At 31.2% G+C, this 16,087-nt stretch overlaps 3 protein-coding genes across 10 annotated transcripts in view; 2 read left to right on the top strand and 1 right to left on the bottom strand.

The window, feature by feature from the left end:
• Window positions 1-6,666, bottom strand: part of LOC124428731 (RNA-binding protein squid) — a 12,771-nt gene extending 6,105 nt beyond the window's left edge. For 2 of the 8 annotated variants that reach the window (XM_046973152.1, XM_046973155.1), the window contains exons 1-7: window positions 6,277-6,598; window positions 2,448-2,483; window positions 2,098-2,138; window positions 1,662-1,789; window positions 1,307-1,450; window positions 1,054-1,185; window positions 683-950 (exon numbers count right to left, since the gene is read on the bottom strand). In XM_046973152.1, the coding sequence (XP_046829108.1) occupies window positions 683-950; window positions 1,054-1,185; window positions 1,307-1,450; window positions 1,662-1,789; window positions 2,098-2,138; window positions 2,448-2,483; window positions 6,277-6,404 (877 nt within the window). In that variant the 5' untranslated portion in view covers window positions 6,405-6,598. Of the gene's footprint in view, window positions 1-682; window positions 951-1,053; window positions 1,186-1,306; window positions 1,451-1,661; window positions 1,790-2,097; window positions 2,139-2,447; window positions 2,484-6,276 lie in introns of all 8 variants that reach the window. The other 6 variants (XM_046973154.1, XM_046973156.1, XM_046973150.1 and 3 more) reach the window with 5 other exon arrangements.
• Window positions 6,667-8,082: 1,416 nt separating this feature from the next.
• LOC124428730 lies at window positions 8,083-11,944 on the top strand. The gene is made up of 12 exons (XM_046973148.1): window positions 8,083-8,100; window positions 8,291-8,414; window positions 8,497-8,643; window positions 9,120-9,298; window positions 9,450-9,656; window positions 9,835-10,056; window positions 10,138-10,330; window positions 10,406-10,616; window positions 10,707-11,016; window positions 11,165-11,310; window positions 11,425-11,641; window positions 11,729-11,944. The coding sequence occupies exons 1-12, from the start codon at window positions 8,083-8,085 to the stop codon at window positions 11,942-11,944; spliced, it is 2,190 nt and encodes a 729-aa protein (XP_046829104.1).
• A 2,099-nt stretch (window positions 11,945-14,043) lies between these two features.
• Window positions 14,044-15,424, top strand: LOC124428733. The gene is made up of 3 exons (XM_046973157.1): window positions 14,044-14,159; window positions 14,281-14,539; window positions 15,248-15,424. The coding sequence occupies exons 2-3, from the start codon at window positions 14,303-14,305 to the stop codon at window positions 15,314-15,316; spliced, it is 306 nt and encodes a 101-aa protein (XP_046829113.1). The 5' UTR covers window positions 14,044-14,159; window positions 14,281-14,302; the 3' UTR covers window positions 15,317-15,424.
• Window positions 15,425-16,087: the final 663 nt, after the last annotated feature.

The raw sequence follows: 16,087 nt of genomic DNA, 5'->3' as shown, positions 1-16,087 counted from the left end.
ATCCTGCAGCATCAGCTATAATTAATATCACACATCGTATATAATCTTCTGTATGATACATACTATAATACCAAACTTTCTCAATATCTATACGTCTGTTGCGTACCACTAAGTAAACAGTAGTACACAGATAATGTGTATATATATATACACACACATATATATATATATATATATATATATAGATTTGTTATGTTGGCAGACGATCTCCATACGTTCAGCTTTGAATATTAGTACTGTAAGCACTATATATATACGACATGCCTCATCAAACCAATCATAACTATCAATGTGACTTGTAGTTGAACATATTTTTGTTCTTTCTTTCTCCTGTTTTCTCTCTCTCTCTCTCTCTCTCGCTCGCTCTCGCTCTCTCTCACTCTCTCACTCTCACTCTCACTCTCTCACTCTCTCTCCTTCTCATTCTCTCGCAAAAGAAATTCTTATTCTCTAGCAAAGCCTGATTAATTGATTTTTGTAGGTAATTTCAGTGATAAATGTTAAAATAAGTTACTATAGTAATCGTCTGCCGAGTACACTGGGACGGTAACGATTGTTCTTTTTCTTTTTAAAACTTTTACTTTTTGACTTTTCTTTTTGTTCAAGTAGAGCACTAGTAGTTTAGCAAACACGTGTGTCTCTCACGTGAATTTGTTTTTTTAGTAATAGTCAATAAAATTACCGTATCCACTGTAGTCGTAGCCACCATAGCCGCCGTACCCACCGCCGTAATAGTCATAGCCTCCTCCATAACCATCGTAGCCTCCTCCGTAGCCTCCTTGGCCGTATCCACCACCATAACCGCCACCATAACCGCCTTGACCCCAACCTCCTTGGCCGCCAAATCCACGACCTCTTCCTCCTCGACCACCTCTACCGCCTCGACCTCCAGCACCTCCACGCATTCCACCCATTCCGTCTGGTTTCGGGGTAGCTTTTTTTACGTCGACCTGAATTGATTGAATTATCCAAAAAGATTATATAGAATGTTTCATTAATAATTGAAATTTGTAAAAATAGTCTTTGTAGATTCACGTTTTTTTTTTTACTAACCTCCTTGCCATTTATCGTCTGTTTAGGTGTCTTCAAAAGTTCATTCACTACTTGTTCTGATTCAAAAGTAATGAAGCAGAAACCTTTCCTCTGGTTCTTTGTCTTATCAAATGGCATTTCTACATCTACAATCTGTAAAAAAAAAAAGAAAAGAAAAAAAGAAAAAAAAGAAAAAAAAAGATTGGCATAATTATCACCGACGATATTCACAGAGACAATCAAATGTTTCATTTGTATTGAAAAATTTACTTACGGTTCCAAATCGTGAGAAGAAATTTTTAATATCTTCATCTGCAAGTTCCGTCGAAAGACCACCAACAAATATCTTCCCGTGCCTGGCTTTTGCTTTCTTAGGATCTACTTTCTTATTATTAATAACGTGATCACCAGAAATAATCTATGAAACATATACCAATTCTAAATTATAGAGAATATAGTCTATTGTGTGTATATAAAAATTTTTTTTATATATTTGTTTATTTTCATCAGAAGTAGATCGTCGTCATGCACACTCAGTAGCAGAACTGGTACTTAAATTTCATCATATTAAAGACTTGGAAGTATCAATAATGAAATATTATATAATAGAAAAAAAATCTTAATTTTACCTTCTCCAACGATTCAGCTTTTGCAAAGACAATAAACGCAAAACCGCGTGATCGTCCTGTATTTGAATCTGTTTTGACATTGATGCTTTCAATATCACCATAAGCACTAAAATGATCTCTTAGTTCCTCTGAAAAATAAATACAATTAAAAAATTGTCCTCAATTGATCTTAAAGTCTATAAAAGTCTTCTCTAACTAATATTAAAGAAAAAAAAAAAAAAAAAGAAAAAAAAAGAAAAAGAAAAAAAGGAAAAAAAAAGGAAAAAAAAAGGAAAAAAAAATGTGCTATAAAGCTCAGAAATAAAGTTTTCTCATCTGACAATTGTCATCTGAAGGTGTCCTAAGGTAAAAAAAAATATGCATCATTGCTTAAAAGCACAACTTTCTCCTTTTGAAGTTGTTTAAAAATTTCTTTTGATAAAAATCCAATACTCACTGTCCGTTGTTTCCCAACTTAGACCTCCGACAAATAATTTCCTGTCAAAAAAAAAAAGAATAAATAAGAAATTAAAATTATCACAATATGTTCCACCTACTTTCCAAATAAATTATTATACGAATTGAACAGCAATCATAGCTGGTTATCATCTGGATATGTAACTTTAGCGCTAAATATTTTTTCTTTTTAATGAAACTACATTGCGTTTTGGAAATAAATAAGTAAAGAAATAAATGAATAAGTAAATGAATAAGTAAATAAATGAATAAGTAAATAAATTAATGAAAAAGCAAAAGGAATCGGAGAAAAAAGAGAGAAAGAAAATAATAATAAAAAATTGAATGTACCTATCGTTCAGAGAATCCTGGTTACCTCCGGCCGACCTGTAAAGCAATGGAATGAGTATATTTTACTAAAAGTTTAAAAGATCTCTTATATAAATACTAAGGATTAAGGGCGAAGCAAAAATTTTAATTTTGTTACGAACTGTATCCATTTATATATATATATATTTCAAAAAGGAGTTTGACTTGACCCCTGGAAAAATTAGAATCATTTGTTAAAATATTAAAATTTAATATTGATAATACACAAGAAACGTAAAAGATCATTTGTCATTTGGAAAAGGGGTTCTGGATAAGCTCTCAAGTTTTGGCGAGGAACTTTATTTAGCGGATGCAAGTAATTTATTAAATGCTTCATATTTATATGTATATATAATTACGTATATGTATATTCATTTACAAACTTAAGCTGAAGTTAATAGAAGTGACCTACTTTATACTGCCTGCCATGAGAGATTTAGAAAAAATATAATTTTTGTATGAACAAAAATATCAGTAATAGTTTTAAGATAAGAATAGTAATAAAATGTTCATACCACTCCTAAAATAAATGAATTATAATTCATTGTATAAGCAACTTTACCATATGTATGAAATAAATGTGCATTTTTATCCTCAGTACGTGAAACAAAAGTTGTGACAACCAACCATGTGATGACAGCTCTGTACACCATAAAAATCATAATCTGAACTAATATGCTTCAAGAACAAAAAAAAAAAAGAATTGAAGGGAAAACTTGGAAAAAAGTATGCATATGGAAATTAACGTATTTAGAGATCAAAATACTTTTCATGACGTTCTTGCAAACCCAAGCTACAGTTACAACTCCAGTTGAGATACAGCTGCTCCTAAAGGAAACAAGATTTAACTTTTCCAAGTTGAACTCTGACTGCTGATTGGCCCAAAGAATTGGCATATGGTAGATAGACTGCAACTCTATTAAAAAGCTAAAAAAATTGTTTTCATATTACAAGTTAATGCTGGTCACTTCTTCATATACTTTTTTCTTTTTTTCTTTTCTTTTTTTTTTTTTTTTTTTTTTTTTTTTTTTTTTTTTTTAAATAAAATTTATATATGCACACGATACTGAACATTTAATATATAAATATTTGTATATGATAATATTTGTTTCTTTGTTTATATAGTCATCGGCAAAATATTATTATTGTTTCAAGTCCTGATATACTTTTCGTCCATTCTACATATTCAAATTATGAGCTGCAATATGATTTCATTTTTCTGGCAGTTTGGTGGTAGTTATTTGTACTTAAATTGATCTTTCGTATATCATCTAGGGCTGGTGATAAATACCGTGGGCACCAGTCACTCGCCGCTTATCAGTTGTTGGTCGGGTCACGGTTAGCCGGTTGCGAGCCGCCCGCCATAATCGCACTGGGTCGTTTGCCACCTGCAGACCAAGCCACATAAACTGAGTTAATGGCATTCCGACCTATCGGAGGTTTTCGCATTGGCCCTAGTGACTCTGTGCTTTGATCACGCCCAAACAGCATTGACATCATATCAGAAATTACTCTACGCGTGACCCAGCAGGCAAGTGTGTGTCTGTGCGAGACTTATTGATCTGACGCAATTGACTCGACTTCCAGTGCTTGTGTAGTGACGAAACATGACGGACTTGAACTTGACGTTGACTTCTCATAAAATTCAGACTCAGAAGTCATTCATAAGGCTTCACGGTTCAGTTCACAGATTCCAGGTAAGCGTACATTATTGTCAATCGTGAACAATTGACTAACCAGAATTCGGCTGCAATGAATGTACGAGGAAGATTCTCGGCTGTCCAAAAACGGATTTGAAAGTTTACACTCTATAAAAACATTATAATCATTATTTGCGTTACTTGTATATAAACTTGATCAATAATAGAATCACAACTTTTCTTTATTAATTACAGAACTATAGTAGAATTAATTAAGTAGGTAGGAGCAGAAATAAGGAGTTTACACAAAGTTATAAAATTTCAAATAAACTTATACCTCGCAACAACAGCACAATAAAAAAGTTACAACTAGCACTTATCATCATTACGCATATATTTACCTTATCTTATTTTCTCAATAAACATCATGCATTATTATTTTATTTTGACTTTAAAAATTGATATACTAAAAACAGTGGAGTATCGGCCTTCGGTCATTGATTTTTATCACGTTTTACATTAGGTTTTCATTCCTAAAAACACCTACCACATGGATAAGAGAAAGTACACCTCCAAATTTATAAACTAGAACAAATTCTTCTAAAGTATTTTTTTTTTTTTTTTTTTTTTTTTTTTTTAATTTAATATTATATCCTATTTTAAAGAAAATTTACGCGATAAGCACAGCATAAGGATACTACCTAAAATTTGTAGGTTACATTCGCTTTTCCAAAAAAATTTTATATACCTCTACGTTTAATCTAATAATGCTTACCCATTTTTAAAAAACATACCCCAAACTATGAGTAAGAGTTTCCGATAATCCAAGGCTGTAAGGATGATAAAAGAAAGGAAAAAAAAAAAAAAAAAAAAAAAAGAAAGAAAAAGAAAAAAAAAATAAATAAAAGAAGTCGATTCCTTAGTATTAAGTCCAAAATGCTGTGGCAATGTAAAGAGCAAAAGTAACGGCATAAAAAGTAAGAACACAAAGTAGTATTTACATAGAACTTTGAAAGTCCGACAAAATCGATACACATCAGACTAATTTCGCCGAATCCGGTGAATAAATCATCCAGCTCGAGTTCTCGTTACGCTGAAAAAGGTTAAAGGCAAAGAGGTGCTACGTAGCTAACTGAGATAGACAATTTCTTATCATATACATTAATCCTTTAAATTAAGTACTTCTCAAAGATATTTTACAAGAAATAATATTCTTAATGTATTTTTTGTTTTTTTTTTCCGTAAATAAATAAGAGAAAAATTGATGTTTGATTCGCTACACTTATTATTCTCTTGAATCGATAATAATTATATATATATATATATATATATATATATATATATATATATATATATATACATACATATATATATATATTACCTTCGAATCGATAGTATGAATGTAAATTGACTATTATTGTAGTGAAGGAAAAAGAAAAAAGAAAAAGAAAAAAAAAAAGAAAAAAAAAAGAAAAAGAAATTTTTATTGGTATGAAACTTAACATAAAACGTGATAAAATATACGAAGGTTATGCCCAAGCATATTGAACACGCGATTAAAAAAAAAAAAATGTGATGCATATGTATATATATATTCGTTATAACTCAAAGCCCGCCATTTTATATGCCTCCTTCACGCGACGAACGAACAATGCGTGGGCGCGTCCCTCTGAAAACCTACGGCCGGCATCTCCACTTGTTTTCTTTCTGAATCACCATATATATATATGAAAGTACTTGCAACGCGTTCGAAAAAAAGAAAGTTACCAAATGTTTTATCATAGTAACGTCACGCTGGTAGTACAATTGTAAAAAATGCCAACACTCATTTTCCGTCTGATGTCGTTGGATTACTTTTTCTTTTTTGTTACCGTAAAGGGGAAAGCTCCCGCGTCCGCCATTTTGTCATACGCGATCGTACCAAATGAAAGCAACTCGACACGGAACTAGATAATCTATATAACTATATAATATATATATATACATACGATGTATATATATATATATACCACGACGACGCACAAAATGTAAAGAAAAAAAAAAAAAAAAGATATATTTCTCCGCGCGAATAAAACGTTAAATTACGTGCGTCAGAATGAAACGTTATTACGCGTTTCGCCATCCAAGCTGGAAAGCAATCTGGGACACAACAGAGATTGAGAAAAAATTACCTGTCCTCTTGGGACTCCTGGTTGTTTTCAGCGGCGTCCCCGTCGCCACCATTCTCCGCCTCGCCGTTCTGCTCAAAGTTCTGATCAGCGATATCTTCGCTGAAGTCGTTGTTCTCCTGATCAGCCATAGTAATACGCGATTGATTTACGTGTCTTACCAAAAGAAAATAGATAGAAAGATAAATTAACACTTGAGGGACACGTCTTAAAAAGGGAAAAAAAAAATAAGTGTGTTCCGATTAAAACGTTTACGTACACCGCACGAGCAACAAACACTTTTCACGTCTGAACAGCTCGGCTGCCGAGAGGAGAAGGGAGAGTAGCTCGTAACTCTGTACGGCTTCGAAGCTTCTGCGCAATGCATCACGGGAGTCCCACTACTTCTACGCCAAGACGGTCAACCAATCGCGTGGCTCCATCTCAGTGCCGTCTTCGAGAATATCTATGCCCCGATTGGATCGCCGATAAATAATAGATCTATGTTGGCTAATAAAACAAATCGTTATCGATCGATATCGATTCTAATAATTATATATAACGTATCTATTAAATGTACCGTCATAAAATATTATAAATAAATTCTATTACGATATCAAACAGATCTGTATTAATGAATTATTTAATAAGGTATAAACAAAGTCTATCACAATTAAATATTTTTATGTATATATCTTATTAATTGAATGGAAATGGCATTGAAATGATTAATTATTTATATATAATGAAAAATTTCATATCATCGAGAACGATCAGAATAATGTAAAAGAAAAATTATTATTATTTAATGAAGCCTTCAAACATTTTAAGTGAAATACCTAATATATACTCATTAGTACGTTCCTGAAGCTTCGATCAATGTGAGAAATTCTGAAACGGAAGAGAGACGGGCGGCGGATGTGGCGGCATGTCTTCGGGATGAATCGGCTTCGGTGTGAGAGTCGCGTAGGAAAGTGTACCGACATTGGCTGAGATTGGCGGCGAGCATAGCTAAGCGACCAATCAAAATCCATATGAGATCCCGCTCCTTTGCCTAGTTTTTGCTTCCCACAATTCCAAGCGCGCGTGGCTCTACGAAGAAATCAATAAAATATATTATATTTATCAATGGATCGGAACACGTTTACGCGTCTCTTACATCAATACGACTATCTTATTTGATTAACATCACATAGAAGATAAACAAATCAAAATTTCTATTATTAAATATTTCTTATGAACTTACGTCAAAGATTGGAATAACATATTCGACTATCGAACGTAAAATTTAATGTATGTTATATATATGTATATATATACATATGTATGCATATATACATATATATGTATATATGTACGTATATATGAGTGGAACATTTCAATATGATAACGTTGGTATCGTATTAGATGATACGCTTACTTTGTAATCTGTATATATTGTATACTTTTATCATCGGCACGCAAGCGCTTCTTTTTTTCTTTTTCCTTTCTTTTTTTTTTGTTTTTGTTTTTTTTTCCTCTCTTTTTTCTCTCTGTCTTAACTACAGAATGACAAATGTAACTTTTTTTTTTTTCCTTCCTTTTCCAATGAATATGAATTCTCTTTCTTGATTGATTAATAAAAGATTTTATGGAATATAAATTGTATGATTGTGTCATCAAATTATTCAGAATTAATCGATACACCTTCCTTCGATATACTCATTCACCGATTAGCTTTTGTTTACTAACGTTTTGTTTACTAACTGATTTCAATTAGTTCAATTAATTGTTTATACAATTTCATAGGAAAATTTTAACGTGTAAAAGGAAAAGGCCGAGGCCGTTGAAATGCCTGAGGAACAGAAGGTGGGCTAGTCTCCCTTGTATATTCCTAAAATAGGATGTCGGTGAAAATGAAAAGGGGAGCGAGAGAGAGAGAGAGAGGGAGGGAGAGAGAGAGGGGAGAGAGAGAGAGAAACTTAGGACTATACCACATTCTATGCTTGCACGTTTCACTCACTAACCATAGTACTATGCATGTCATACATCCGTACAGGCCCTGAAACTACAGGATGTCTGGCGTACTTGTAATAAAATACGTGCTGCAATATTTCGTTTGGGTCTTAGTCTTTGGGATTATTATAAACCTCTAGATCCTGACAATAATAGCTTGATCTCAGGTAGAAAAGTAATTTCACCAAATTTCTTTCAAAAATTTCCTTCTTTCTCAAATCGACAATGTCGAAAATTATTATTTCACAGAAACGAAATTCGTATCAATTTTGAATGGTCCATTGAAGGAAACTATTGGCTTATCTAATAAAGAAATATGCGATCTTGCTGATTATTTTCGTGTTCAAGATGGACGGATTCTTTACAGACAATTTTGCGAGGTCATTCATGATAGCGGTATGACATACAATTTTTTACAAATGTGTCGTGAGATCACGATCGAAGAGAACGCTCGTTCTGAAAAGTAATAAAATTCTTTTAAAAAAAAAAGTATCTTGAATTGACTGACTGACTTTCACTTTCCAAAAAAAAAAAAAAAAAAAAATATCTTATGCTATATTTAATTTCATAAATATTATAAACAACTTTACTTTGCTACGAGGAAACGGATATTTCAAAATTTTTCAGAATGGTACATTCCCTTTAAAAGAAAATATTTATTATAAGTAGGTTGTTAAAGGGAGTAAGGGTTTTTCCTAAAGGTTCTATTGTAATCTTTCTTTACCTGAAACGAAACAATTAGTTGTTCTACCTGAGGGCTTTTCAACTTTCTCTTGGAGAAATTCCAACGTTAGATAGAAAATACATTTTGTTGTTGAAATGTAAAAAAACTTAAGAGAGAGAAAAAAAAAAATAGAAAAAATTGTTTGCAGTTCCTGATTTTAGTAAGAACAAACCACTCGTAACTGGATTAGAATGGGAAGATCCACTTCATGTGAATGTCTTAAGTGCTACCGAACTTCGAAAATTATGTTTAATTATCACTCAAATTGCTGTTCTGATAAACAAGCGTAAACTCGTATTGAGGCCATATTTTCAAGATTACGAATTAGTACGTTTCATGGACAAAAGAAAAAAAAAAAAAAAAAAAAAAAGAAAACAAAGAAAAGAAAAATAAAAAAATAATAATTTATCAAATGTCTTGATATGAACATGATCTATATATATATATATATATATATGATCTTTTAATATCTTCCTAGATAGCAAAGAATGTGGGTACCGTTACTTACGCTCACTTCGGCCGAGTACTCAAATTTCTCGGCATTGTTCTTGGCTCAGAAGAATTCTGTTTGTTGGTAAAAAGATTTGCGAAAGATGCCTATACGATTAATTATATTGCTTTCGTAAAAGCCATCGATGAGGCACAGGAATACATGGAGAAACACGGGATGTTAGATCTCGCTGGAGTAATAAAGAATTTTTCAAATCTACTAAATGAATTAACGTTAATTACAAATAATATTATTACTTAACTACAAATGAACGAAATGAATTTTTATTTCTTTTATCCCTCCATATATTTTACTTCTTAGACAATTATATCAAGGAAAATTAGAAAATAATTGAACTCTATCGATTTAATAGAAATTACTTGATCAATTTCCTGGCCGTGTGATTACCGCAGAATTGCCAAAACTTCCGAGGCCAGAAATTGGTAAAGTCGATCCATCTCGTGTTTTTGGAAAGCAAATAGTATTTCATCCTGTGATGAAGCAACAAAAAGAACAGATGTCCTTAATGGAAGTTATTCGACGAATTCAAAGACACATTTTTGAGCATCGAATTCGTATTTGCGAGTTTTTTAAGGTTGCGATCGTCAACAGCTTTTTACAAAGATTCTATCCTTAAAAAAAGAGATAATTAAAGAGATAATAAAATTATATTTAGGATTTTGATCCTTTGAATGATGGTAGAATAACAGTATCACAATTTAGAAGAGGATTAGATGCTCTTCAAGTTTCATCTTTAGGACGTCTTTACATAGCTGAAACAAATATTTATGCTTTAATTACTTTTTATAAAGATCCTAATGATCCCGATCGTGTTTGCTGGAAAACATTCGAGGATGATATAAATCAAGGTACCTATATATTATATATATACAAGTGGAATATTTTTTTTTACATACGATTTTAACATGAGATCTTCTTTCAAGTGTTTACCGTTAAGGAGTTAGAAAAATTGCCAACATTAAAAGTAGTATCACCACCGAAAGAAATAGAGGAACTTGGTAAAAGAGGTGCCACTGATTGGCAATGTGAAAAGAAAAGCATTAGAGAATTATGCGAAGATACATTGCAAAAGGTTCGACATAGGGTCGAAGAACGGCGAATTCTATTGAAACAATTTTTTAAAAATTATGATAAGTAAGCTACCTTGAATCTTATTGATCTATAATAATTATTGATTATTATATTTTTGTTTTTTTTTGTTTTTTTTTTTTTATTTTTTATTAGGAATAATCTCGGTCACGTAACTCGTGCTCAAATGAGACAAGTTTTAACAACCGCAACGGTGCTTCTATCGTCCGAAGAAGAATTTGCCCTTGAACAAAGATACAACGATGATTTAGGTTTCGATTATTACCGATTTTTAATGGAATTAGAAGCTAAACCTATAACAGCACCTCTTTATGATCGAATACTGGAAGAAAAGAAAAAAATTAATGCTGAAATTAAAGTATTATCATCTGGCACCGAAGATGAAACGAACATCGTCCTTGTATTGGCCAAGATTAAGGCCAAGGTTGTACGCGAGAGAATCAAGGTAAACCATGAAAAAAAAAAGAAAGAAAGAAGAAAAAAAAAATCTTATTTTTTTACTCCTGACATTTTTAATATTTATTATTCATTAAGTCGATTTTTTTTTCTTTTAAATCTTTCTTTTATGTCTTTTTATTTTCGCCGTCAATCAGGTATCCGAATTTCTCAAGCAATATGACATACATAATGAATTGGCTATAACAATGGTGGATTTTATTCGTGGCTTGGATCAACTTCGTTGTAATTTGAGCACCACTGAGGTCGATACTATCGTCAAGATCTTCAAGTCCCCTATGAAGTACTATTAGTGTATAGAAAGATAGAAATCTTTTTTCTATGAAAACATAATTTCTTTTTCTCTCTTTCTTTCTCTCTTTTTTTCTGTTTTTTTTTTTTTCCCTTTATCACAAAGGCCAGGTTTCGTCGATTACGCCAGGTTTGCTGAATGCGTGGAAGAAGCAGTAACTATGGGTAGTTTAGAACGAGCACCTTTACTCGTACCTGTACAACATATTCCTTCAGAAGCTAGCAGCAGGACATTCCTTAATTTCGAGGAAAGACATATGTTAAGTCAGGTGATGGATAAGTTGTGTGTCGTTCGACAGCCCAATTTGGAAGAACTCTTTGCAGTGAGTTCGATGAGTTTATTCAAATGAAAATGAACAAGAGATTTCAACGATCTTTTATTTAATTTTTTATTTATCAAAAATTTATAGGATTTCGATAAAGAAAATGTAGGCACGGTATCGAAGAATTGTCTGATGCGGGCTTTATCGATTAGACGAATGTTAGATTTGATAAACAGTCGAGAATTTGATGTCCTTTACAAATGTTTTTCCATCGAAAGAGCTGGTCATCTTGAATTTGATTATCGTGGATTTTTACGAGCTTTACGTTTGTTAAAAGAAAATAAAACGGCTTTACCATTTTAAATGTTATCTGTTTAATATTTATATCTTACAATTTTTATAAGAGTTTTAATAAAGAAGAAAAAAAAATTCGTAGTATTCGAACGTTATATCATATATGTAAACTATGACATTTTGAAACTATTAAGAAAACCAGAAACTCTATTGTTCGAGTATTTATAAGATAAGGATGGTATCTTCGTTTCGACTTTCTCTGAAACTCGTTTTGCTCATCTCCTATCAAATGGATTATAAAACTCGTTTAATAAGGCACCATTTTTTGCCACTTTTTTTTTTTCTAAATTTATACTAATTCCATTATTGCTCAATAATGCTTAAATAAATCTATACAAATAAATGAGATATTCAAAGGAATTTTTTAAATTTCTTCTCAAAGATATAAGAACCAAAATTTAAGCTTTAAATTCAGTAATATTCTTCTCCTTATCCAAGCAACGTCAATCAGAGGTAATTAGATATACATATATACATACATATATATATATATATATATATATATATATATATATATATATATATATATTATATATATTTAATTACATATTCTATAATATAAAAAATCGTTTCATTTATAAGTTCTTTGAAGTTAGTGAAACTTTGTAAAACAAAATATAATACATTTATTATTTATAATTAAGTCTAATTAAATACATAAAATATATACTCTTAAATAAAGATAGTGTCGACATCTAAGTAAAAATAATTTTCTGATTATTAACCGTACGTAGATTATATAGAATTTGATTTTATCCATTGGTATCGTCGATAATGTAGGAACGTCATAATACCAACACGATACACTTAAATATTATTTTTACCGCTAGATGACAACACCATACTATTTCTATAGAAAAAAGTAAATTATAAAAATTAATATCATATCTATTAAAAAAAAAAAAAAAAAAAAAAAAAGAAAGAAAAAAAAAGAAGAAAAAAGGAAAAAGAGAAAATAAGGAATAAAAATGAAAAAGATTTGAAAGAAAATTAAAGAACATTATTAATTATCTCTTCATCTTTAATCAGCGAACTATCAATGATTTACGCATTAGTATTGGAAATAGCAAATATTGATTGATCATGAAAAATAAATAAAAAGCATCAAAGAGAGAAAAATACAAAGATATTATAAAATATATCTAGCTAGTGATAATCATTATATTTTTAAAAATCTCGGATAGGACGCACTTTGTATTCTTTAGCATGTATTAAACACGTAAAGAATAACTTTCGAGTGATTAGAGAGAAAGTATTGTATTAGGATGCACCAAACGAATGCTCCAAAATTCTAATTTCCTATCAGCTTTATATACTTTTTTTTATATCTATAGAGAATCTGAATGTCGAAAAACTGTGCCGGAATATAATTTTTTTTTTTTTTTATTTAAATTAGAAAAAAAATATTCAAGGAAAATAGATGCACGATTCAAGATTGATTACGTATTCACGGGCATATTTTTCAAACAGAATTTGATGAAGGATCGGCATCAATTGAAAAATAATTGACAATTGATAATATCGATGTTATGAATAATAGAAAAGAGTTATAATAAATGGAAAGAAAAATACAAAAAAAAAAAAAAAAAAAAGAAAAAAGAAAGAGAGAAAAACAAACAAAATTGAAGAAGTTCGTGGCTCGTTATCCTTGAAAGAAAAGCTGATAGGAGATCCAGGAGAGTGTAGGAAGATACGTCTCAACGAAAGCTTGGTAAGCTTGAAGTACGTCTTGTAAGTTCAGAGGTCGTACGAAGGAGAGGAAGAGGGGTAATTAAGTGGTAAGCCTAAGAGAGAAAAAGATGAACCCTTGAGCTCGTGTAAAAGATGCAAACCGAAGAGACATGGAGGTCATGCCTCCTGACCTAATTTTATATTCATCGATGCTCGTATTAAAAACCAATCGTTTAAAAGACAAATCCTTAAATCAATTATGATAGTTTTGTCATTGAAAATAATTCTATTAATTCTTAAGTTCTTTGAACAATTGTTTGTTTAAAGAATCAATATTTACTGCTTTTTACATTTACTTATCATATCAGAGATAAAATGTAATTGTTATTGATATCGACAAAGGATAGCATTGTAATTGTGATAAAAAATTATACTTATATCTTTTATCATTACCTTGTCATATACCTTAAAATATCTTCGATTATAAGACTCAACAAACTATATAAACCGCATTCCTCTGGAAATATACAATTTCATTATATTTCATCATAAGGTAAGTCTTCCACTATTACACTGTAGAGATCATTATTATTTTAAACATTTGATTCTAATTATTATTATTATTATTTATTAATATTTATTTCCTTTTATCTTTTTTTTTTTTTTTTTTTTAGATATATAAGAAAAAGCTGAAAGATGAGACATCTATTTGTTCTTCAATGCGTCTTATTATTCGCCGTAGCGATTTACGCTAGTCCACCATTAGGAATACCTGAGGAAGATCTAACGAAACAATGTCAGACTCCTTTATGTCCAGTAAATAGAAACTCTGAAATTATAAATCTGCCTTATCCTTTGGATTGTTTACTTTACATTTCTTGCGGAGAAAAAGAAACTATTGAAACATGTCCAGATAATTTAGTCTTCAACAAGGTAAATAATAGATCTTAAATTTTATCAAATAATATAAGCTTTCTTTTTTCATTATAGAATATATAATATTATTCTTTAGTTACATGTTAATAATTAATTTTTATCAACACAATCTCTCTTTCTCTCCCTCTCTCTCTCTCTCTCTCTCTCTCTCATTAAAAGTTATAATCCTTATAATCTACCGTAGTAACGTTTTCGTTTCGTAAATATTATATATATCATAAAAAAAGAAAAGAATTAATTGTCCCTATTGAAAGAAAGGACGTTACGCGTGGCATGACGACGTCTCTTTGAGCGCAAAGAGTCACGACCTCGACTTACCCTTGAAAACTCCCTTTGGAACTCGCTTTCACTCGTATCCAGTTACGGTCCTCCCGTGTGTGCACGTGTCTATTGTGAGACCCGGTGCTTCACCTGACACGTGCCAATTTTCAATTCACCGGTACCATGCAATGCGTAACTGCTTGACTTCTTGACATGACTGTTCATCAGGGTCGTATAACCCTTAGATCGATGCAATCGATAGCGTGGAACTTGTTGAAAGAACATAAATGTGTGAATGATCGTATCTTATCGTTAACAATGTTTTTTTTCTCTTTTTTTTTTTTCTCCTTTTTTTTTTTCTCTCTCCCCGAACGTTATCAAAAAACATTTTTAAGAATCTTATCTTACCAGTCCGCATTGATTTTCTTTTTTTATTTTTAACAGAACACCGGAGTCTGTGACACGCCTGAGAATGCCCGATGTGTACCATGCTGGCAAGAAACATCGCCATAAGAAATTCAGAATTATTATTTAAGATCAATTATATGTGAAATAATGTTACAATTTCTAAGCGAATCAAATTGAAAGTTAAATAAATCGTTATAAAATTTGATTGAAGAACACGGAGTATTAGAATTTATTTCCACCTTGTTTGACGTACTTCCTTCTCCTTCTCCTCCATCATCTACCAGTACTTTGGTACTTACATTAGCTCGTTATTTCCGTTTTAATTAATGACAATTTTCGAGCTAATATTCACAAATGTTAGATATGCGTTTGTGAAGCTGAAGATACTCGCGAGAGTTTTTCTCTACGAATATTAATCTAATATATTATAAGAAGAATATTGTCAAATGAAAAGGACATACCGGTTTCTAGATTGAATAGAGTGGGTCAAGTGATATCGATCATTTTTTGAAGAGACAGAGAAAGAGAAAAAGAGAGAGAGAGAGAGAGAGAGAGAGAGAGAGAGAGAGAGAGAGAGCAAAAACTAACGATTATATGAATTTTGATAGATATATGTGATTAATAAATGACTATAATGGTAATTTAAAAAAAAAATATTACTTCAAAAATATTATTTCCAAAAAAGATTTTCTCCGTCATATCAGTACGAATCTAAATATCTGATAGGTATATTCTCAAGTGACCTATAACAAAACGTAGCTTATAACGCCAACATTATCGTCTGTTAGCCATTAATAGATTTTCCCGTTCGTCCAGCCTTCGATGTTTCTGACGTCAGCATTGTCAATGGTTAGCTATCGATGCATATCCATGGTA

This window comes from Vespa crabro, chromosome 13 (assembly GCF_910589235.1).
Source record: "Vespa crabro chromosome 13, iyVesCrab1.2, whole genome shotgun sequence".
NCBI lineage: Eukaryota > Metazoa > Arthropoda > Insecta > Hymenoptera > Vespidae > Vespa > Vespa crabro.
This window is presented reverse-complemented; position numbering and strand designations above follow the sequence as displayed.